This window comes from Pristis pectinata, chromosome 11 (genome assembly GCF_009764475.1).
Source record: "Pristis pectinata isolate sPriPec2 chromosome 11, sPriPec2.1.pri, whole genome shotgun sequence".
In the NCBI taxonomy this organism is placed as follows: Eukaryota; Metazoa; Chordata; class Chondrichthyes; order Rhinopristiformes; family Pristidae; genus Pristis; species Pristis pectinata.
In genome coordinates, this window is record NC_067415.1 from 9762576 (window position 1) to 9787432 (window position 24857).

General features: G+C 44.4%; 1 protein-coding gene across 4 annotated transcripts in view; it reads left to right on the forward strand.

The window, feature by feature from the left end:
• mxra5a (matrix-remodelling associated 5a) overlaps positions 1-24857 on the forward strand; it is a 53586-nt gene that overhangs the window by 20235 nt on the left and 8494 nt on the right. For all 4 annotated transcript variants that reach the window (XM_052026148.1, XM_052026149.1, XM_052026150.1 and 1 more), the window contains 5 exons: positions 1394-1812; positions 2829-2958; positions 5285-5675; positions 7606-12312; positions 20860-21760. In XM_052026148.1, the coding sequence (XP_051882108.1) occupies positions 1613-1812; positions 2829-2958; positions 5285-5675; positions 7606-12312; positions 20860-21760 (6329 nt within the window). In that variant the 5' untranslated portion in view covers positions 1394-1612. The remainder of the gene's footprint in view (positions 1-1393; positions 1813-2828; positions 2959-5284; positions 5676-7605; positions 12313-20859; positions 21761-24857) is intronic.

The following is a 24857-nucleotide window of genomic DNA, read 5'->3' on the forward strand; positions in this document are numbered from 1 at the left end:
ACCTCTATAAGATCACCCCTAATTCTCCTGCAATCCAGTGAAAAAAGTCCCTCGAGTCCCGCCAACATCTTCGTAAACCTCTTTCCAGCTTAATGGCATCCTTCCTACAGCAGGGATGAATACAGCATAGTTGAAGAACACGATGCAACAAGCAATCTGCTGGAGGAACTCAGCGGGTCGTACAGCATTTGTGGGAGGAAAGGAATTGTCCCCTTCCCACCACAGATGCTGCTCGACCTGCTGAGTTCCTCCAGTGGATTGTTTGTTGCTCCAGATTCCAGCATCTGCCGTCTCTTGTGCCTTTGGAAAACAAGATAGTCTGAGTCTCACTGAGTGATGAAGCAGGTTCGAGAGGCATTATGGCCCTCTGAGTATACAGCAAATCTGAAACAGCCCTGAAGGTGAAGGACTATACATAGCAGATGAATAGGCTAAGCAAAGCAGACTCCCTCTGGAATAGCCCAGATATCCTCCCTGATGTCACATCATCATTTATGTTCCTGAGATGTTGTGTATCTATGTTGAGAAAGCAAATCTCCTTAAGCATTTTTCATACTAAGTTAGATAACACATTATACCATGGAACGTGCAACATAACGCTAAGACAAAATTACATTCCAAAAATGTCACCAGGTATCATGTCTGCAAGCAGACAGAAACTGACATCAGTGGTCATTATAGCATCTTGAGCAAAAAGAAGCAAGGGAGAAAGGAGAGAGGGAGATCAGAGACAGTAAGATAATGATCGAGAGATAATGAAGGGGAGATAAGATTGAGTGAGAGATTGAAAGGATTGCCATGCTGTAAAGTTGGTTTGATCTGCATTGTGCTGGCATGGAAAAAACACAGAAGGTAAATGAAAGAATCTTAAGCAATGGAACTGCAGTTTAGAAGTCTTTAATATTTTGGCGCTTATGTGAGTTTTTAATGTGCTTAAATGATGGAAGAGTTTTGAGTATGGTGATGGTGCCTGATATAATCACAAGCTTTTATCGCAATATGCCAAATATTTATCAGTTATCTCTCATAGCCCCATGTTTTGTCTGAAGAAACCTAATTGGTGGTAAAATGGGGTCAGGACTAAACTTCTATTATTCATTACTATGTTAATGGCACTATGGAAATGTCTTGACAAATATCAAGTATATGTCTAAGGTGTAAGGTTATCTGGTGCTCTGGAATTTGCCTGGATTTAGCTCCTGAGGGGGAGGTCATGCGGAACCTTTCTTTGACAGACTAAACGTATTGATTTATTCATGGTTGAGTGAGATTGTACATGGCCTGCAAAAAGAATGGACAACGAAGCAGACATCCTTTACGTGAACTGTACTTTATTATATTTTGGATATCAGTTGATCAGTGAATGAATGTTATTTTTCTTTTTCTCTGACAGAACAAGCCAGAAGTTGATGCAATACCAAGGCAATCATTTCTAAACAGCCTCCTTCTTGATGAACTGCTCGCCATTGCCAAAGTAACAGCGCAAAGACATTCCCTAAGAGAACCAAAGTAGAGCCTATGCCACTTGTCAGTTTAAAACAAACAACATCGTCCCTCGTTCTGCCATCCATAGCATTCAAATTCTGGTACCTCTTACAGAAGGACAGCAAAGATGTTTGAGGCATCGCCCCAAATGGTTCCTGTGGTAACCCTCTCCATGGTGCTGATGCTGCCTCTGGGATTTCCAAGCCTGACGCTCTCATGTCCACAACCCTGTGCCTGTTATTTCTCCACTGAAGTTCACTGTACTTTTCGATCGCTGACAGCTGTGCCAGCAGGAATACCAAAGGTGGTAGAAAGGATCAATTTTGGGTGCGTACCCCTCTGGACGTGATTTTATTAACAGCATGTTTTATAAGTCTGCAAGGCATTTTTTTACGTAGCTCGGATCTCTACCAAGCAAAAAGTATTTTTAATTGCACTGAACACATTGAGAGAAATGTTCAATCCCAATGGGGACTGTTATTCACCTTGTATGAGCTCACTATCCCTGATCTAGACATGCCCTTAGTTGTAGCTTAGTGGTGGCAGCCTGCTCTCTGAGTCAAAAGTTTCTGGGTTCAAGCCCCACTCAAGAGACTTGAGCACAAGACCTAGTTTGACTTCTACTGCAGTACTGACAGGACAGTACACCATCAGCAGTGCTATCCTTCATCTGAAGTGTTAAACCAAGGCCCTCTCGGTCAAGACAAAAAAAAACCCTCCATGGCACGATTCAAACAAGCCAAGGGAATATGTCTGGTGTCCTGGGCGATATGAATCAACCAAATCCGCCTGCTATTCATTTTATTGCTGTTTGAACGATTTTTTAAATCAGAATTCTTTTAATTGTTTAGCAAAGAAATATATTTTTGTGGTAGATGATAAACTTTATTAAGCTTAGATTAAAAACACAGTTTAGTGATAATTAAGTGTGCTTATTATAAATTGCTTGAATAATTATAATTGATGGCTTTTAAAATGAAGAACATTGCAATAATTTACATCAGTGCTTTATTTGAGTGTGCAAACAGTCTGGTACATTTTCAACATTACACCAGCCATTACTCTTCAAAAGAGCATCATTGGCTGTATTGTGTTTTGTGACAGAGAGGATGCTGTAAAAGTGCATCCCTGTATTTCTTTGCATTATCCTCGCTGAAGAGTTTCTGTTCAAATCTTCTGTCAGAAGTAAAGGTTTAAAGGCAACCAGAAAAGAAATAAATCTGCCCGATAAGTGAAATGTCTGGTATAGGAAGGTCAGAGAGTTTTGACCTCCATAATGAACTGCATTAGTTGGCTTTCTTTCATGGGTCAGAGGAGTGATGTCCTTCTTCTGTATTGTGCAGCTTTAACAATATACAGAGTGTGAGCAAAGAACTATTTGATGGACTGCAAAGGCTGGAACTTCTAATGCTTCATGGCAATGATATTCAAAGCCTTCCAGATAAAGTCTTCAAAAACTTGAAATCACTGCAGGTAGTACTTGGCTCTAGAACATTATTTAAATTACATGAACTATTTAAAGCTACATTTATGTTTTTGTTAGGTACAAGAGTGAATATCACAAATAAGTTTAAAATATATGGAATGTAGGATCATAGAATTGTTACAGCACAGAAGGAGGCCAGTGGGTCTCTGCTGAGCCCCAGTCGAGGAATCTGTCAGGTGAGGTCTCCCACTCATTCCCCACAGCCCTACAAATGACTCTCCCTCAAGTACCTTTCGAAGGCCTCAATTGATTCTATTTTCACGATCCCGACAGTTTCAGATTATAACTACACTCTGCATTAAACACGTTTTTCCTCACGCCCTTCCTGTTTCTTTTGCCCAAAATGTTAAATTTGCACCCCCCCTCCCTGTCCCCCCAGTCCTTGAGCTACATGCTAATGGGAACAGTCTCTCTTCAGTTGCCCTATTTAAGTCAGTCTCCATCAAATCTCCTTTCAACCTTCTTTGCTCCAAGGAGAACAACCCCAGCTTCCCTGGTTTAACTTGAGGCTGAAATATCTCAGCCTTCCAATCATTTTCATAATTTTTCTCTATAACCTCTCTCGGATCTCCATATCCTTCTTAAAGTTTAGAAGTTTATTTGGAATTTAAAAAAGTCTATCACTTCCTGCTCTTTCAGGTTGCTGAGAATGCACTGCCAGATATCTTTAATCATCCTCACTCTTCACATGTGGAAATTCATGGAAAACCATTCCTTCCAACAATATTGCCAATGTTCATAATTCTCAAAGCCATTTGCAAAGTGTTGAAGCAACTGTAACTGTGTGGTTCCACTGTGACTCTTTTGCTTAATCACAAAGGTTCCTTTTTATCTCTATTTTGTCTCCCTATTCTTAACCTAGTTTGGCTAATGGCACTTTGTCATATATTTTTTATATCACTCACAGGATGCAGGAATAACTGGTATGTCCAGCATATATTGCCCATTCCTTCCCCTGAGAAAGGGTGGTGAGACTTCTTCTTGACATGCGAGTGACTTGCTAGTCCTTTTCAGAGGGCCAGTTAACACGTCAGGAGCTGGGTAAAGATGACAAACTACCTTCCCTAAAGAACATTAATAGATGAGTCTCCATAGCAGTCTTGTAACCATTCAATTCCATGCTTACTTTTACTGGTACCATCTACTTGCAGTAGGTTTTTACCCAAGTAAACAAATCTCCAGCTGCTCTATTGGGGTTCGAACAAATCTCTGATAGATCTTAGCATAGGATAAAACGTCGGCACAACATTGTGGGCCAAAGGGCCTGTACTGTGCTGTGATGTTCTTTGTTCTGGATCATCAGTCTAGGCTCCAAGACTACTTCTCCAATAACACAACCAAGGTGCCACCATCCCCAGTAATTAAAACATAGAAAATTAAACTGACATTACCATTGTGAGTCAACCAGTGCTAAATATGTTGGACATGGTGCTTGTCTAAGATGTGACATAGTTCAAAAATTCCTTTGCAGGACTGCTCCTGGCAATGAAAATCTTAGTATTGTATATTCTTCCCCACTGATTTGCTCATCATTGGTATTGGTATTGGTTTATTATTGTCATTTGTACTGAGGTACAGTGAAGAACTTGTCTTGCGTACTGATCGTACAGGTCACATTCATTACACAGTGCAGTTCCATTGATTTAGTACAGAGTGCACTAATGTAGTACAGGTAAAAACAATAACAGTACAGAGTAAATGCAGCATTTGAATCTGACTAAAATATCAGGGCCCTGCTGTGTATCAAGTGAGACACTTCAGGAAGTCTGGCTGCAGATTCTCTGAACGGTAATGTGTTGCCCATGTCACAATAATTACCTGAATAAATGATAAAGTTTATTGAGTACAATTTTGTAATCCAAGAGCTCCATTCCTCTTGATTGAAGAAGCAGAAATTAAAACACAGGAGAAAAATATTTTACCAGTGAGCTTAAAAGAGTAAGATTGTAGAGACTTTAACAGTAAGATTGAAGAGATTTTAAACAGAATATTGGCTTCATCCTATATTTTACTGCCTCGTTAGGCTTTCACTGTTAGGTCCCATTCTACCTCTCTGTCCACCAGTGCCACAAGATATTACCTTCCTCCATCTCCTTTATTTCCTCAAACCTCCCAAGATGATCCAGTAAAGTTCAATAATTCTCTGTGGGAAATTCAAAACTAATCACCTTAATGATCTGTGAATATTATGCATGTGTTGCTTGTTAATGTAGTGCCGTGGCATTTTGGTAGAAATCATTGTGCATATTGAACTGATTTAGTTTTTGTTTTGAATTGCCTCTTGTTATTTAATGCTATATTCATTTCTTCCAGGCACTTAAAATGAGCTACAATAAAATGACTGCTATAACGGGATATACATTTCAGGGGCTGGTGAATTTATTGCGGTTGCACTTGGATCATAACAAGATAGAATTCATTCAACCTGGCGCATTCTATGGAATGACTTCCCTGACACTACTGCATCTTGAAGGAAACCAGTTGCAACAAATCCATCCAAACACCTTTGTAACCCTCTCTGTTCTACAGCATTTTAAGTTTTCATCAATAAAGCACCTCTACCTCTCTGATAATTCCATCCGTACGCTGCCCAGAGAAATGCTAGGTCAGATGTTACAGCTGGAAAGCATCTATCTGCAGGATAACCCGTGGTCTTGTGACTGTAGATTGCAGTGGCTGCTGGACTGGGGAAAAGAGGCTGGAGGTAATCAATGACTTTTTGAAGGAACATATTTTTGTATTGGTATTAGTGTCGGAGAACAGTGCATTTTGATTTTCCACTGTACTCAGGTGTGGTACAGTACACTTAGGTTGCAGAGAGAATCTCCATGTAGGAATGAGAAGACGAACTTGTGAGTTATGAGGAAGCTTGATGGAGCAGGTTTAGAAAAATTGTAATTTGAGCGAAAACCAAAGGTAATGAAAATGAGATAGTCACTAGCAAATCCAACAAGGAATTCAGGAGCAACTGCTTTACTTAGTAGAGAACCTGTTCCCACAAGGAATGGGGGAGGCAAATAGAAGATGCTTTTAAGGAGAAGTAAAGAAAAATAAAGAAATAGAAGGACATAATTGAATAAATAGAGTGGGTAGGGGCTGTGGAATGAACAATGCAGTTTGGCTGAATGATCCGCCTTTCTCCTGTAAAATTCAGTGGCCACTATTTTCTTGTCAGTGGCAAAGTGACAGCACTCATTGTTGACCTTGAAGAGAATCACCTGCAACAATCTGTCAAGCTCTAGTGCAGACTTCATTCTGGCATCAAACCGAGGAATCTCCGGTGTCTGTAATGCCATCAAGCAATCGGTGGTGGTGTGTTTTTCATGCTATTTCCAGAAGGACATTGCTGATGAAGTTGCCCAGTCCAAATCCCCCCATGAAATAAAACTGGAAAAATGTTGGAAACACTCAGCAGGTCAGGCAGCATCTGTGCAGAGAGAAACAGAGTTAACTTTTCAGGTTGATAATCTTTCATCAGAAAAAAAAATAGAAATGAAACAGATTGGAGGGATTTATGCAGAGAATGGACGGATATGGACCATATGCAGGCAGAAGGGATTAGCATACTTAGGCATCATTAGCTTAATTAGTTTGGCACAACATTGTGGGCTGAAGGGCCTGTTCCTGTGCTGTACTATGTTCTAAACAAATTTAAAGTTGCGGAGAAACACAAACTTGAATTATTCAACCATTCAAGAGGGCAGAAGCGTTAGCCACATTGTTGTGGCTCTCTGGAATCACTGAAAGACCTTAAGGAACTAGATGGTTCAGTCTGGTAAATGAATAACAAAAGCTACAGATGTTGGAATTCCAAATTAAAAACAGAAAATGCTGGAAACACTCAACAGGTCAAGCAGCATCGGTGGAAAGAGAAACAGAGTTCATGTTTCATGTTGAAGCAGTGGGAAAGAAAGATAACAAGTTAGTTTGAATGTGCAGAGAGGATGGGCAGGTAGTTGAGTGAATATGACAAAGGGGACCCAGGCCTCACCCTGTCAAAGTCTGTACCTCCCCCAGCTTCTCTATAACTTAAAAATAACTATCCCAGTTCTGACAAAAGGTTTTTCACTTGAATCGTTCACTCTGTTTCACCTTCCACAGATGCTGCCTGACCTGCTGAGTGTTTCCTGCACTTACCGATTTTACTTAAAATTTCAGCTCGAGTGACGTTTGGAAGCACTCCTTCTCGCTCAAGATTGTGGAAATTTGGACCTCTTTAAAACAAAAATCTGTTGTGGCTGGGTCAGTTGATACGTCTTGACCCGAAATATGGACAGTTCCTTATCCCCCACATGCTGCTTGACCCGTTGACTCCCTCCAGCTTTTTGCTCCAGATTCCAGCATCTGCAGACTCTTGTATCTCAATTGATAAGCAAGGGTCTTAAAGGTTGCTGAACCTAGGTAGATGTACAGAGTTAACATAAAGATCAGTAATGAGCTTATTGAATGGTGGAACAGTTCCCAGGGTTGATGTTCCTTTGTGCTTTGCACCGAGCCAGGACTGGATCTCCAGACCCCGTCTTCAGACAGTGCGGTACAACATGGTACCGCAAAAAAATGTAGGAGAGATTGGCAAAAGCAAAGCTGCTTCTGTCTAATAATTTGGCGCATTATCCTTTCCTTCTCATTCACAGATGTGGTGAAATGTAAAAAGGACCGATCGAACCCCAGAGGTCGAGTGTGCTCAGTCTGTTCGGACCCCAAACAGTTCAGCAAGAAAGAGCTGTTTAAACTGGACTCCAGTGAACTGGCCTGCACAAAGCCCACCATCAAATCCACATTAAAGAAGAGTTACGGGAATGAATGGGAAGCAGATGAAGGCGAAGATACATCACATGAGAACTATCAAAAACCTCTTGGCCGCATGACCTTGAACTTAACTGACCAGCAAGGAAACACAGATGACTTGTTCTGTCGGATCAACAGTATGGGGAATGAGAGGCATGCCCAGTGGCGTCGGCTAACTGAACAAGACATAGCAGTCAATATGACCCTCTCGGTAAAACTTACGTGCCCCATGAATCAAGAAAGCATGGAAAGACTTTGGAAACTTATTGCCTATTACAGCGAAACACCTGTAAGACTAAAAAAGGGCTTAATGTTGTCTAAAGGACCTTCAAGCTACCAATATAGACAGGTGGTTGACAGTGATTCCTATTACTACACCGATGTAAGGGCTAACATTGAGGCTGAGCCCTCCTGGTTAATGCAAGATTATGTCAACATAAAGCTTGATAGAAAACTCACTACTGCAAATGATGTCATCCTCATATTCTCACTGTACCTGTCTCAACAATTCCCAATTAGGGGTACTACAAGAGACAAGACTGACTGGGTTTTGATCAAAGTAAGCGACAAGACAAAATTGGTTCACGTTGTGGTTACTGGGACCATGTTGCAGCTAAAATGTCAGGTGGTAGCCTCTGAGAATCCATCGATCCAATGGGTGCTTCCTGATGGTAGCCAAGTGTTAGCGCCAAACACCAGCAAAGACAACCGTATTTCAGTCTTTAACACTGGGAGGTTAGTGGTGAAGGCAGTGGAACACCATGATGCGGGTTTATATCGGTGCATTGGGTCTGTGAAGGATGATACAGACACAATGACCTACAGGGTCGTTGTGCAGCCTGCAAAACTCCCTGCATCGCAAGTCAGAGAAAGAGGCATCACTGTGCCTTATGGCGACACCATCTCTCTTCCCTGCACGGCCTCTTCAGTACCGGACGCTCAACTAACCTGGATCCTTCCAAACAGCAGCGTGCTTGCTGCCCCGATAAACACCACGACCGGGTCCGTCATGGCAAACGGGTCTCTGGTCATCAGAGGCGGCCACGATGGCAATAGCGGACACTACAGGTGTATAGCCACCAACAGGTACGGTTTAGATGTACTGACTGTCAATGTGGCAGTCATTAAAAAGTTGCCAAGCCAGATAGTCAAGAAGGGGAATCCGTCACCGAAGTTCTACCTAAGAGCTGGGTATCAGAAGGAAAAGGAAGGGGAGGCTTCGGGTGAAGAGACAGCACATGAAAGTCAGAAGCAGGTAACCTACAACGTATACACAGGTGGTCCACCCAATGGGAGGAGGAACCTTCATGCTGATGGAGCCCAGGACGATTCGAAAGTAGATTATATCAGGGACATCAGACTGAGGAAAGGGTTTAAGAGAGGCAGAGGGATGTTGGCAGCGGAAGGCAGGAGAAGGTTGGACTCCCGCAGACGGATCAACATGACGAATAAAAAGATAGACCCACAAAAGTGGGCGGATATCTTGGCCAAAGTCAGAAGGAAATCCATTCCCAGACCAACAGTCGCCCCATTGCGTCAAGTCTACACATCAACCTTCACATCTCCAATCACCCCTGGACGACAAGTGCCGGATCCCACCGTGAAACTGCCCGCTAGGCTCAGTCCAATGGCAGGGCTCGATGTGGAAGATTCCTCGGGAAATGGTGATCTGAGTTTCTCTGAGGATGAGTTAATTCACGTCGGCACATCACATAATGTACTGGTGGGTATGCCAGAGACCGCTACGCTCCAAGAAAACCTCGTCCTTGAACTCCAACCTGTAGAAGGCCATCGTGGCTCTTCAGAAGACCAGTCTACACCTCCTCCTTCTCCTGAAAACACCACCAAGTCTACCACTGTGGCAACGTTCATTTGGGAGCCAGAGATTTTGGAACTGGTACCGACCCCCATCCCACCAGTTGAAGTGCATCCTAGTGAAGCGACAGGGAAATTTATCGACATAGAGTCGACACAGGAGGAAGGGGGGAGTGATGTGGAGCAAGTAAGTGTTCTGAAAACAGATGCAGATGAGTACATTGTAGGAGGCTGGGTTGCTAAAAGCCTTGATCATCCAGAAGTCAAGCTTCGTGGAGTGGAATCCATGGTTGATGTGATGGATGTAGATGTGAACAGTGAGAACGACACCACATACTTCAGAGGGGATCTCAGTATAGCGAGTGAAACCATTACAACAATGAACACCCCTGAAGCAACTACAGTGAGCACCAGAGACCAACCTTTGAAGGGAACTACTGAGCTGGTTCACACCACCACAGCTAGAATAACCACCATTGCCACTAGTATTATCACCCAAGCTGATAATATCTCAACTGCATCAATCATTGTTCCCACCTCTTCAGGCGAAGCAACTATATCTAGGCCAATGGAGTCCAGCACCATGACGACCACGACCACTGGTGCCAACACCAACACACGGGCAGCGGCTAGAAGGCGTTGGCCTTACCCTGGTTCTCGAAGGTACAGCAGGAAGAGGCGCCCTGGTAGGAGGTATCGCCTCAATAGACTTAGGCAGAACCATAACTCACAACCAAAAGCCAAGGCCAATGATGTATCAACCACTTGGCCGGCTGTGAAGGTTGCTCCAAAGGAAATGAACAATTTGGTTGGTGGCCAGGTCAAGGTCAACACTACCGCAGCAAATAAGGCTGATTCAATGTTGTCCACAGCAGCTTACCACAAAATAAGCCCGCAACAACTGACCACAGAGCGACCAGAACTGAAATCAGCACATGTCTTAACCATTCTAAAGTCTCCACATCTAGGTACAAGTCCCAGCCTAGTGCAACATCGCTCAAAGCTGCAAGGACCGAATTCAACTCCAACACTGCAGGCAACACAGGACACGGCAAGATCTGTTCCAGAGGCTGCGAATTCTATCCCTCACATCCATCAGTCAAAAACTCTGCATATTCAAAGCCACTATGAATTGCGCCCAAAATTCATGACTACAACTGCGTCGCCTCTAATGGTAAATTCCATTGGTAAACCTCCAGATTCTCCAGAGTCGAGTAAAGTGCCAGTATCAAGCAGAACAACGACTACTGTAGATATTCCAGTAGAGGACAACAGAAAAACATCAGATGTTATCTTAAGTCCACTTGTCCCAAGTACAGAACTTCCTATTACCAAAACAGTTACATCGACATCAAAATCTGTGACGAATTACCTTACAGCATCAACTACTGCTTCTAATATACAGGGATCAAGCAACACTCAAGCATCAAACACTGTGGTAAAAATACCAACTACAACAGTTTTAGAACCTGATCCTGAATCACCAGTGCTTCATCCTGATGATGGAATTTCTACAGTTCAAGACCACAGAGGTGACATCCCACCAGAAGTACCTTCCCTTTCTTATGTTGATACATCTGCTTCACTATCCTCTGTTGAAAATAGAACTCCAGATAGTAAGGGAATTGAAAGCGTTGTACCAGGAGTGCAACCGACTGTTGGAGCCTTGGTTACAGTTCCTGTTTTGCATTCTCAAATTACCTTTACAGAGCACAAAGCAGTCCTGTCTCCAGATGTTAATTTAGGTGGAGTTACCTCTCAGGAAAGGGATTCACCCACTCAGCTGAATACTGGAGCGAAAGGAATTGAACAGGACAGAATAGAAACCATGAGAACATCTGAAAGCAATGCTATACCAGATAGATTCATTCCAAAACACCATACAAATGGTTGGCAACAATTAAAGGAAATATACACCGGGAAGACCAACAACTTAACCTGGATTGTAAGGGGTGGATGGAAGCCAAGTGCAAGCCTCAGGCCGATACCCATTCCAAACAAAGACACTCGGCGTAAATCTCCCAAATATATCCTTGTAGAAACAACACAAAAAATGCCTGGTCCTGCAGTAAGAGATAAGCCCCCTTACTCTGTAACTGGAGCACCGTCAGTAGATACCAGCAAGCCCAACTTGAAAGTATTTGAAACAAAGGGTGGACAAAGCACACCAAAGCCAGACGAACCTTTTATCAAACTACCTGTGACATTAGTGCCTCCAATCCGAACGATCCCGGTGATATTTAACAAACCTGCCAATAAGTTTGTTGCTGATTTAGGCAACCGTTCAAGGACTAATAACACAAATTACGCATTACCAATGAAGGAATCTACTGTGCAAAAATCCAACATTAGTCGAGGCAATCAGAAGTTACATTTTGTGCAGATTCCGATTCAATTTACCAATGTGAAAACTTCACCGACCGCCTACAAGACAACCACGCACCCAGTGCCTGTACCCACTCAGACAACCATATCCACCCCAGCCGCCACTGAGCGGTTGTTTAGAAATGCCTCAGAGAACAGAAGGGTAAACTATTCCCTGGACCTGGCAAATGTCGAGAGAGATACATCTAGTGTTGCCCTGCCATCTCCCAGCTTTAGAACAACAAGAACCAAACCAAAAATAATTACCAGCAGCCCCCTGCCTGTGTCAGTGAAAGCAGAGATGGACGCATATCTCCCTTGTGAAGCATATGGGGAGCCCAAGCCTATTATTTCTTGGTCAAAGGTGTCAACAGGTAAGAGAGATTTATGTCTACAAAGATGCAACCAGCAGTAGAGAAGAATGTAACAGTTTATGTAATGGCAAATGGCTTTCAATCCAGATAAGTATGAGGTATTGTATTTTGGGAGATCAAACCAGGGTAGGACTTATTAGATAAGATAAGATAAGATATCTTTATTAGTCACATGTACATCTAAATACACAGTGAAATGCATCTTTTGCATAGAGTGTTCTGGGGGCAGCACACAAGTGTCGCCATGCCTCCGGCGCCAACATAGTGTGCCCACAACTTCCTAACCCATACGTCTTTGGAATGTGGGAGGAAACCGGACCACCCGGAGGAAACCCACGCAGACACGGGGAGAACGTACAAACTCTTTACAGACAGTGGCGGGAATTGAACCCGGGTCACTGGCGTTGTAATAACGTCATGCTAACAGCCACACTACCGTGCATGCCCTACAGTGAATGATAGGGCCCTGGGCGGGGGTGGGGGGTGTTATGAAACAGAGGGACCTAGGAGTGCAAGTGCATAGTTTGCTGAAAGCAGTGTCATAGGTAGATAAGGTGGTGAAGAAGGCATTTGGCACACTGACCTTCACCAGTCAGGTCACTGAGTATAGGAGCTGGGAGGTTATGTTGCAGTTATATAAGACATTGGTGCGGCTGCACTTGGAGTACTGTGTACAGTTTTGGTCACCCTGTAAAAGAAAAGATGTTATTAAACTCGAGAGAGTGTAGAAGAGATTTACCAGGATGTTGCTCGGACTTGGGGGCCTGAGTTACAAAGAGAGGTTGTGTAGACTAGAACTTTATTCCCTGGAACGTAAAAGATTGAGAGGTGACTTGATAGAGGTATATAAGATCATGAGGGGCATAGACAGGGTGAAAGCACATCGTCTTTTTCCCAGGGAGGGGGTGTAAAAATCAAGAGGGCACAGGTTTGAGATCAGAGGCGAGAGATTTAAAAGGGACATCAGGGGCAGCTTCTTCACGCAAAGGGTGGTGCGTATTTGGAATGAACTGCCAGAAATAGTGGTTGAGGCGGGCACATTAGCAACATTTAAAAGCCATCTAGATAAGCTCATTGACAGGAGAGGTTTAGAGGGCTATGGGCCAAACACCGGCAGATGGGACTAGCTCGCTGGACAACATAGTCGGCATGAATGAGTTGGGCCATAGGGCCTTTTTCCATGCTGTATGACTCTATGACACTATAACTGGGACTTGATCTGCAGAACTAGTTTTATAACAGACACCATTGGGTGGTAGAAGCAGAAACCTTTAAAAAAACATTTGATTCTTCAGAAGATGCTTTATAAATTACATCTGAATTGCTGTAAGTTACAAGACTATAAACTTCATAAAATCACTATAATGTTTATGGCGCTGCCTACCAAATAATGCTCCTCTCCTTCCCAGCTTTTTTCTCCTAAAAAAAGGTCAAATATTTCTCCCATTCAGGAGAGATATTTCAGTAGGTCTGGCCTCCAATACAAATTTGCATAATTGTCATCCAAAATTCTATTGCGTGTGTCTGCATCATCCGTCTGTTTACGCATCACCCTTGTGTTTGCTGACTTTCATTGTCTCCTAATTAATCAATGGCTCTGCCTTCAAATACTCAGTGTTTTCAATTGGTGCCACAGCCTCACCCGTTATGTGCGAACTATTCTGTGAGATATTTTTGATTCTCTAATTCAGGCCTTTTTATTATTAATTTAATATCCACCTTTGAGAGCCACACTTGAACTTGTCAAAAATCTAAGCTCTGAAATTCCAGTCCTATGCCTCTCTTACTTTACTTTTCTTCCTTTAAGGCTTCTTTATAAAACCTACCATATTGGCCTAAGTTTTTATCATCTGTCCTAACTTCTCCTGTCGTAACTTGGAGTCAAACTTTGCTTGATAATGTCTCTGAAGAACACCTTGGAATGTTTTACTTTGTTGAAAAAAATCTAAATTAAAAGATACAATATGAGTTTAGCTTAGATGCCAGTATTGTCACTGGAACAGATCATACGTTATTTCAAAGAACTGAATTTTCCAAACTATTTTCAAATTTATTCTTTCTCATTTTGAAGGTAGAATGATAGATTTTCTCTTAAAGTATTTATTTGACAAAATCTGTTACGGGGGCAGTGCCAGAAGATTAGAGGACTGTTAAAGCTTTATCATTGTTTGAAAAGGAAATAATAAACAGAGTCATTTAAGGCCAGTTTGGCGATGAGCAATTTATTGGAATCATTTCTGAGGGACTAGAGTCAATTTCTGAACATGAGTCAGGAAGTCATGTTGAAGCTAAGTAAAACATTTGGAGTACTGTGCACAGTTCTGGCCACCCCATTGTGGAAGCTTTGCAGAGGGTACAGAAGAGGTTCACCAGAATGTTGCCTGGACTAGAGAGTATTAGCTATAAGGAGAATTTGGACAAACTTGGATTGTTTTCTCTGGAGCGTCAGGGGCTGAGGGGAGATCTGATAGAAGTTTGTAAACTTATGAGAGGAACAGATAGGGTAGACAGTCAGAACCTTTTTTCTAGGGTAGGAGTGTCAAGATACTGGAGGATGTGCATTTAAGGTGAGAGGGGGAAAGTTCAAAGGAAATGTATGGGGTAAGTTTTTTACACAGAGAGTGGTAGGTGCCTGGAGCGGGCTGCCAGGGGTGGTGATAGAAGCAGATATGATAGTGGCATTTAAGAGGCATTTAGACAGACACATGAACATGAAGGAAATGGAGGGATATGGATCATGTGCAGGCAGATAGGTTTAGGTTAATTTGGAATCATGGTCAGCACACACATCGTGGGCTGAAGGGCCTGTTCCTGTGATGTGCTGTTTTATGTTCTATGAAAGTATTAACATTCAGTTAGAAAGACACAGATTAATCAAGGACATTCATCAAGGAAAGGGAAGTTTGTGTTTGGCTAACCTGGTTAATTTCTTGAATAAGTAACGAGGAGGATTGATGAACACAGTGCCTTTAAAGTATTCTACCTGGGTTTGAGCATGGCTTTAGAGAGGTTACCCACGTGGTAGACTGGTCAAGTAAGTTGGCTTGGTTGGCTAACTGGTGGAAGACAGAGAGTGGTAATAAAGGGGGCCTTTTCTGGCTGGCTGCCGGTGACTAGTGGTGTTCTGCAGGGGTTGGTGTTGGGTCTGCTACTTTTCACGTTATACGTTCATGATCTGGATGATGGATTTGCTGGCTATGTGGTCAAAGGGACTTGGGAGTGCTAATGCAGGATTCCCTAAAGGTTAACTTGTAGGTTGAGTTGGTAAGTAAGGAAGGCAAATGCGATGTTAGCATTCATTTCAAGAGGACTAGAATATAAAAGCAAGGATGTAATGCTGAGGCTTTGTAAGGCGTTGGTCAGACCACATTTGGAGTATTGTGAGCAGTTTTGAGCCCCATATCTAAGGAAGGATGTGCTGGCGTTGAAGAGGGTTCGGAGGAGGTTTTTGAGAATGATCCTGGGATGAAAGGGTTAATGTATGAGGAGCGTTTGATGGCTCTGGGCCTGTACTCACTGGAGTTTAGAAGGATGAGGGGCGATCTCATTGAAGCCTACTGAATATTGAAAGGCTTGGGTAGAGTGGCCGTGGAGAGGATGTTTCCAGTAGTGGGAGAGTCCAGGACCAGAGGGCACAGCCTCAGAATAAAAGGGGGTCCTTTTAGCACTGAGGTGAGGAAGAATTTTTTTAGCCAGAGGGTGGTGAATCTGTGGAATTTGTTGCCACAGACGGCTGTGGAGGCCAAGTCATCGGGTGTATTTAAAGCGATGGTTGATAGGTTCTGGATTAGTAAGGGTGTCAAAGGTTATGGAGAGAAGGCAGGAGAATGGGATTGAGAGGGAAAAATAAATCAGCCATGATCTGATGGGCTGAATGGCCTAATTCTGCTCCTATGTCTTATGGTCCTATAAGTAGAAACCCATGGAATTCAAGGGAGAGCGATCCGGAATCCAAAATTAGTTCAGTGTAGGAAACAAAAGGTAATGTTGGTGGTTTCTGTGATGACTGGAGAGTTGTTACCGGTGGGATCCACAGGACCTAGTACTCAAGTCTCACGTGCTTTGTAATAATGAATTAAACTTACATGAAGGGAGAAAATTGATGAAGCAAAAATTAGCTGTGTGCTTGATATTGAGGGGGAAACAGCTAGACTGCAGGAAGATATTGAAGGTCTGTGTGTGGGAATTAATTATAGGGAAGTAAGCGGGGGTGAGATTGCTCTGGAAGCTAGCATGAACTCGATGAGCCAAATGGCCTCCATCTGCATTGTAATGAAATATGTAGGAAAGTTTGACCAGTTGTGCAGACTAGTGGTAAATGGAATTCAATCCAGAGAAATGTGAGGTAATGCCTTTGGGAAGGTTCATCAATGCAAATGGAGCCAACATCAAATGGGAGGATATTGAGAGGTTTGGAGGAACAGAGGACACTTGTGTTCACAGGTAGCAGGATGGGTGGAAACATAGTTAAAAAAGCATATGCAATGCTTTCTTTTATTAGCCAAAAAGTCAAACATAACAGCGGGAAGGTCAGCTAGAACTATATAAATCCCTGGTTAGACCACAGCTGGTCACCATATTACAAAAGAGTTGAGATTACATTGGAGAAGATTTGCGAGGATGTTGCCAGGACTGAAACATTTTAGCTAGGATGAAAGACTGCTGGAGTTGCTTTCTTTGGAACAGCAAAGGCTGAAGGGAGACAGTTGAGGTGTATACAAGCATGGGGCTAGATGGGTCAAATAGGAAGAATTTACTTACATAAACAGAGGCCAAAAAGCAGGAAGCGGGGCCTTAAAGTAATCAGTAGCAGGATTCAAAGGCATGTTGAATTTTTTTTTTCACCCTGAGGGGGTCTGGAACTCACTGACTGAAGGGACAGTGGAGGCAAAAATTCTCATTGCATTCAAAGAGTACTTGGGTACGCACGTGAATAGCCGTGACTGCAGGGCCATGGGCCAAGCAGTGAAAGGTGGGATTAGGCTGGCTCGCACTTCTCTGAGGAGGCCAGGAAAGGGTACAGGTGAGGGCTGAATTGCCTCCTGTGTTGTAAGTCTTCTGAGAATCCAACACATTTAGCACTTGTTAATATTCCAGGAAAGGTTTGGGCAGGCAACAAGGGTTCTGCCCTGCAGCTGACGTACCCTATCAGGTTTATGATTGTAGTTTTCATCTACTTCCTCACCTGTGCCCTTGGCTGTGCCCTTACCTGTATCCTCACCTGTCCCCTTGGCTGTGCCCTCACTTATATCCTCACCTGTGCCCTTGCCTGTGCCCTCACCTGTATCCTCACCTGTGCCCTTGCCTGTACCTTTGGTTGTGCCCTCACCTGTATCCTCACCTGTGCCCCTGGCTGTGCCTTCACCTGTATCCTCACCTGTGCACTTGCCTGTGCCCTACTTGTACCCTTGCCTGTGCTCTCATCCATAATTTCACCTGTAATCTCAGCTCTAACCGCTTCCAATCCCTCACCTGTACACTCATCTGCACTCTCACCTGTGCTCTCACACGTTCTGCCTCCTCATCCGTGCCCTCACCTGTAGTGTCACCATAACGTCATCTGTAACTTCACCCATCCCTTTACGTAACCTCGCCTGTTGCCTTCACCCATGCTCTCACCTGCACCATCACTTGAGATCTCACCTGTGCCCTTGAGTCTTCTGTAACTACTATTAAAGTTATGTCCCTCTGTTTCTGGTTTGTCATCGACATAAGTTCTGAGAGTTTAAATCACCTACTTAAGCAAATGAAACAGGATTCCAGTTTTAAGTACCCTTTGCCTTTAAAGAAATGTATAAAAATAATCCAATATGAAGAACTGTATTAGAATCGTGCAGTTATTGACAAGTCTTTCTTTATTTTCCTATTTTCAATTACTTGATTAGAGCCTTGATACCATTGCGTTCTGGCATAAATGTTTCCATAAAATTGCTCAGTGGGCACACTGCTTTAGTCTTTGTCAATGAACAGAAAATGGGAGTGATCTCAGTAAGGTCAGGTAAAACCAAAATGTATTGTGTGTCAGTATCCACTCATTCATTTCGACCAAGAATCAGTTGCAGAAGCTGTGCTCTCTATACATGAACAATAAGCAATGTGCAACAGTGGACATGTGAAAATAGACACCTCTGTGTCCACTGACGACATGGGTGGCTGATGTTACAGGTGAATTTGTGGTGAGGGCATGAGTGTGCAGAGATTGCCTGTTGTGTCCTTGCTAATTTTTAGGCTGAAGAGAGCAGAGAGGTTGATATCTACTGGGCGTTGATTCATTGTAATTGGTAGAGTGAATAGAGGGCAGGTGAGGAAGATGCTTTCCACCCAAAGATGCTGGAAGTCAGGAACGCACTGCCTCAAAGGTGGACACCCTGGTTCCATTTGCGAATAACCTCACCTGTACCCTCATCCATGCCCTCATGTCGCTTCACCTTTGCCATCGGCTGTTCTCTCACCTGTGCCCACATCTGTCATCATGCCTATTTCTCCTCCCTCTACCATCAGCAGTGCCTTCACCAATCCCTTGGGGGCTGGGGTGTGGGGGATGGAGTTGCTCCACAGCTCCAGAGACCCGGGTTCAACCCTGACCTGCGGTGCCAACATAGAGTCATAAAGTCATAGAGTAACACAGCATGGAAACAGGCCCTTCGGCGCAACTCATCCATGCCAACCAAAATACCCACCTAAGCTCATCCCATTTGGTATTGGTATCGGTTTATTATTGTCACTGCCGAGGTACAGTGAAAAACTTGTCCTGCATACCAATCGTACAGGTCAATTCATTACACAGTGCAGTTACATTGAGTTAGTACAGAGTGCATTGAGGTAGTACAGGTAAGAACAATAACAGTACAGAGTAAAGTGACACAGCTACAGGGAAGTGCATTGCAGGTGGACAATAAGGTGCAAGATCATAAAAAGGTGGATTGTTGGGTTCTGACTAAATCTCTCCCCTCTCACCTTAAACCTATGCCCTCTAGTTCTTGATTCCCCTACCCTGGGAAAAAGACAGTGTGCATTCACCCTATCTATGCCCCTCATGATTTTATACACCCCTATATGGTCATCCCTCAGTTTCCTATGCTCTAAGTCCTAGCCTGCCCAACCTCTCCCTATAACTCAGGGCCTCGAGTCCCATGTGGACTTCTCCCTGTGACCACCTGTGTTTTGTCCAGGTGCTCCGATTTCCTCCCATGTCTCAAAGGTGTCCTGGTTTGCAGGTTAGTTGGCCATTCTAAATCAGAATCAGGTTCATTATCACTGTCTTATATGATGTGAAATTTGTTGTTTTGCAGCAGCAGTACAGTACAACGACATAAAAAACTATAAATTACAAAATAAATAAAGAGTGCAAAAAAAGAACAATGAAGTAGAGATCATGGGTTCATGGACCGTTTAGAAATCTGATGATGGACGGGAAGAAGCTGCTCCTGAATAGTTGAGTATGGGTTCCCATAGTATAGGTCAGTGGCAGGAGAAATAGGGGGATGCTCGGGTGGTAGGGGGGTGGGGGTAGTTGAAGAGGATACAAGAGGAAAAATGGGATTAGTGTGGATGACTGTTTAATGGTGGGTATGGATATGTCAGACCTGTACACCTCTACAATTACAAAATGCCCTGGTGGTGGTTGAAACTTGGGAATAAGGATTAGCCTAAACAGTTTGGACCGGCATGCCGATGATGGGCAGAATGGCCCACTTCTGTGTCTGCAGAGACTGAGGGGAGACCTGAGAGAAGTTTATAAATTTTTTCAGATTGTTGTAAAAATTAATCTGGTTCACCAACATCCTTCAGGTCCACCCCACACGTACTTCCAGACCACCAATGTGGCTGAAGTTCAACTATCACAGTTCAAGACATAGAGCAGGGTAGACAGTCAGAATCATTTTCCCAGGTAGAAATGTCGAATACTAGAGGACACGTGTTTAAGGTGAGAGGGGGGAAAGTTTAAGGGAGATGTATGGGGCAAGTTTTTTTTTAACACAGAAAGTGGTGGGAGCCACAGAGACCCAGGTTCAATTCCGGCCACCGTCTGTAAGGAGTTTGTACGTTCTCCCCATGACTGCGTGGGTTTCCTCCGTGTGATCCGGTTTCCTCCCACATTCCAAAGACTTATGGGTTAGGAAGTTGTGGGCATGCTATGTTGGCGCTGGAAGTGTGGCGACACTTGCGGGCTCCCCCCAGAACACTCGACGCAAAAGATGCATTTCACTGTGTGTTTTGATGTACATGTGACTAATGAAGAAATCTTGTCTTGATGGAAGCAGATACGAGAGTGTCGGCTAAGAGGCTGTTAGCTGGACAAGTGAATGTACAGGGAATGGAGGGATATGGATCATGTGCAGGTAGAAGAGATTTAGTTTAATTTAACATCGTGTTTGGCACAGACATTGTGGGCTGAAGGGCCTGTTCCTGTGCTGTACTGTTCAATGTTCTATGTAATAAACTGCATTTCTAAGCAAAAATAGCTAAAAGTGCAGCAAATATCATCCAAATATTCTACGCTCCATGTGCTACGATTCAGTGCTAACCACTCTATGCTTCTTCCAGGGGCAGTGGTGACTGCAGGCAGCAACTTGGCGAGGTTTGAAGTCTTTGACAATGGGACGTTGGGGATCCACGAGACTGAGGTGCAGGATCGTGGGCAGTACCTGTGCGTAGCGCAGAACCCTCACGGCACCGACCAGATGCTGGTCACCCTGGTGGTGCTGGCTCAGCTGCCGCGGATCACTGGGGCCCGCTACCGGGACGCCACCGTCTACCTCGGCGAGCCGTTCACGGCGGAGTGTCGGGCTGCAGGGAGCCCCGCCCCCCATGTCACCTGGTTACTGCCGGGCGGGAGGACACTGCGCGCGCCGGGTGACACGGGCAGCGGCGTGACGCTGGCTCTCGACGGCACGCTGGACATCGGGCAGACCACCTTCTCTGACCGGGGGGTCTACAAGTGCATCGCCGGCAACACGGTGGGGGCGGACACGACGACAGTGAGGCTGCACGTCTCAGCCCTACCCCCCCGAATACTGGAGCAGAGGACCGAGAACATCTCAGCAGCGCCAGGGCGGTCCGTGCACGCCCACTGCACCACCAAAGCCGCTCCGGCGGCCAACGTCCGCTGGATCCTGGTGGATGGCATGCAGATCCGGCCCTCCCAGTTCATCCACGGCAACCTATTCGTCTTTCCAAACGGGACCCTCTACATCCGCAACCTGTCGCAGAGGGAAGTGGGGACCTACGAATGCGTGGCGACCAACATTGTTGGCATCGCCAGGAGGACGGTGGGCATTGGAATCCAAAGGCATTCAGCCATGGCGAAAATCACCTTGTCTTCCCCTCAAAGAGTAGACATTAGTTACGGCAGCATTCTACATCTGGACTGTGAGGCCGCTGGAGAGCCAGGGCCGAGGATACTCTGGAGGTTGCCTTCAAAATTGCTCGTAGATTCACGCTACAGGTACAGTTGTAAAGGAACCAGATGAACACCTTTAGGTCAGGAGGGATGAGTTGTTGTTGTTGCTATTGTTGTTGTTGCAACAGAAGCCATCCCAATAGATCGCAAGGTGAATGCACACCTCACTGAGCCATGGGCTTCACTTGGTGACACTCTCAATTCGGAAGGTTGTGCTCAGGTCTTACTCAAGAGTTGAGCACAAAGTCTCAGTTGGACACTCCACTGCAGATGTGCAGGAGTGCCGTGCTGATGGAGGTGTTGGCTTTTGAATGAGATGTTAAAAAGTGGCCCCGTCCGGCTTCTCAGATGGACAGGATTGATCCCATCGCACTGTAGGAGTCAATCCTTGCACCCCAAGTAAAGAAGACAACTCCTATCTTTCCTCAGAGCAAGATCTTTCTGGTCCTGCCGATGTTCTTGTCAATCTCCTCAGCACCCTATCCAGTGCAATCAAATCACACAGCATAGAAATGGGCCCTTCAGCCCAACTGGTCTATGCTGACCAAGATTTCCATCTAAGCTGGTCCCATTCACCTGCGTTTGGCCCATATCGCTCTGAGCCTTTCCTATCCATGTACCTGTCCAAGTTCCTTTTACATGTTGTTAATGTACCCGCCTCAACCACTTCCTCTGGTAGCTTGTCCCATATACACACCACCCTCTGGGTGAAAAATTTTCCCCTCAGGTTCCTTTTAAATCTCTCCCCAGCCTGAGGGCACATACCACCAAGCCCAAGGATAGCTTCTTGATAAGACTATTGAAAGGTTCCCTTATATGATGAGATGGACTCTTGACCTCACAATCTACCTTGTTATGACCTTGCACCTTATTGTCTACCTGCAATGCACTTCCCTGTAGCTGTGACACTTTACTCTGTATTCTGTTATTGTTTTTACCCTGTACTACCTCAATGCACTGTGTAATGAATTGACCTGTACGATCGGTTTGCAAGACAAGTTTTTCACTGTACCTCGGTACAAGTGACAATAATAAACCAATAACCACTCACCCTAAACCCATACTCTCTAGTTCTTGATTTCCAAACCCTGGGAAAAAGATTGTGCACATTCACCCTATCTATGCCCCTCATGACTTTATACACCTCTATAAGATCACCCCTCATTCTCCTACGATCCATTGAATAAAGTCCCACTCTGCTCAACCTCTCTCCATAACTCAGTCCTTCGAGTCCCGGCAACAACATAGTAAATTTTTCCTGTAACATGGTGACAAGAACTGCATGCAATATTCAAGCCTGCCTGTTTTAGCTTAACCTCCCTACTCTTACAAAGGAAAACATCCAATTTGCCTTGTTAATCACCTTGTTGACATATGCAGCTATCTCGAAGGACATTCATTCCAAGGTCCCTCTACCTCTTCATGATAATCTCCCACCCATTATATATTCTCTTGTCTCAATGGAGCTCCCCAAATGGAATAGGGAAGTCTTGTTACTGTTGTACAGGGGATTGGTGAGGCCACACTTGAAATATTGTGCACAGTTTTGGTCGCCTTAGCTGGAGGTGGTCCAATGGAGATTAGAACATGGAACATAGAACACTACAGCACAGTAGAGGCCCTTTGGCCCCAATGTTGTGCCAACATTTTATCCATCTGCTCTAAGATCTATCTAACCCTTCCCTCCCACATCAACCCCCCCCATTTCTCTATCATTCATATGTCTATCTAAGAGTCTCATAAATGTCCCTAATGTATCTGCCCCCACAATCTCTGCTGGCAGTGCGTTCCACGCACCCACCACTCTCTGTGTAAAAAACTTCCCCCGACATCCCCCTTATACCCTCCTCCAATCACCTTAAAATTATGGCTTCTCGTGTTAGCCATTGTCGCCCTGGGAAAAAGTCTCTGACTGTCCACTCGATCTATGCCTCTTATCATCTTGTACACCTCTAGAGGTTCACCAGCCTAATTCCTGGGATGAGAAGGTTGTCCTGTCAAGAGGGGCGAGACCAGTGGACCCGTATTCTTTGGAGTTTAGGAGAAGTATGACCTTATTCAAACATATAAGATTCTAAGGGGGGTTTGACACAGTAGATGTGGGAGAGTCACAAACAAGGGAACACAGCTACGAAATAAGAGGCTGCTCATTTAAAGCTGAGGTGCATGGAAATTTCTTCTTGCAGAGGGTGGTGAATCTCTGAAATTCTTTGCTCCCGAGAGTGGTGGAGGCCAGATCATTAGATATGCTTAAGGTGGAGGTAGATAAATGTTTGAAAGATCAGGGACTTGAGAGTTATGGGGAACTGGCACAGAAGAGGAGTTGAGGCCAGCATAGATCAGCCATGATCACATTGAAAACAGCAGTGCAGGCATTAGGGACCTGGTGGGCTACTCCTGCTCTTATTTTCTTGTGTTCTTGTGTATGATCTGGTTTATAGAGTCATGGAGTCATCGAGCTATACAGCATGGAAGCGGAACATTTGGCCCAGTTCATCTGTGCCATAAGACCATAAGACATAGGAGCAAAATTAGGCCATTTGGCCCATCGAGTCTGCTCTGCCATTCGATCATGGCTGATTTATTTTTCCCTCTCAACCCCGTTCTCCTGCCTTCTCCCTGTAACCTTTGACACCCTTATAAATCAAGAACCTATCAACCTCCGCTTTAAATATACCCAATGACTTGGCCTCCACAGCCATCTGTGGCAACGAATTCCACAGATTCACCACCCTCTGGCTAAAGAAATTCCTCCTCATCTCTGTTCTAAAGGGACGTCCTTTTATTCTGAGGCTGTGCCCTCTGGTCCTAGACTCTCCCACTACTGGAAACATCCTCTTCACGTCCACTCTATCCAGGTCTTTCAATATTCGATAGGTTTCAATGACAGCCCCTCTCATCCTTCTCAACTCCAGTGAGTACAGGCCCAAAGCCATCAAATGCGCCTCATGCATTAACCCTTTCACCCCTGGGATCATTCTCATAAACCTCCTCTGGACCTTCTCCAATGCCAGCACATCCTTCCTAAGATATGGGGCCCAAAACTGCTCACAATACTCCAAATGCGGTCTGACCAATGCCTTATAAAGCCTTAGCATTACATCCTTGCTTTTATATCCTCTTGAAATCAATGCTAACGTTG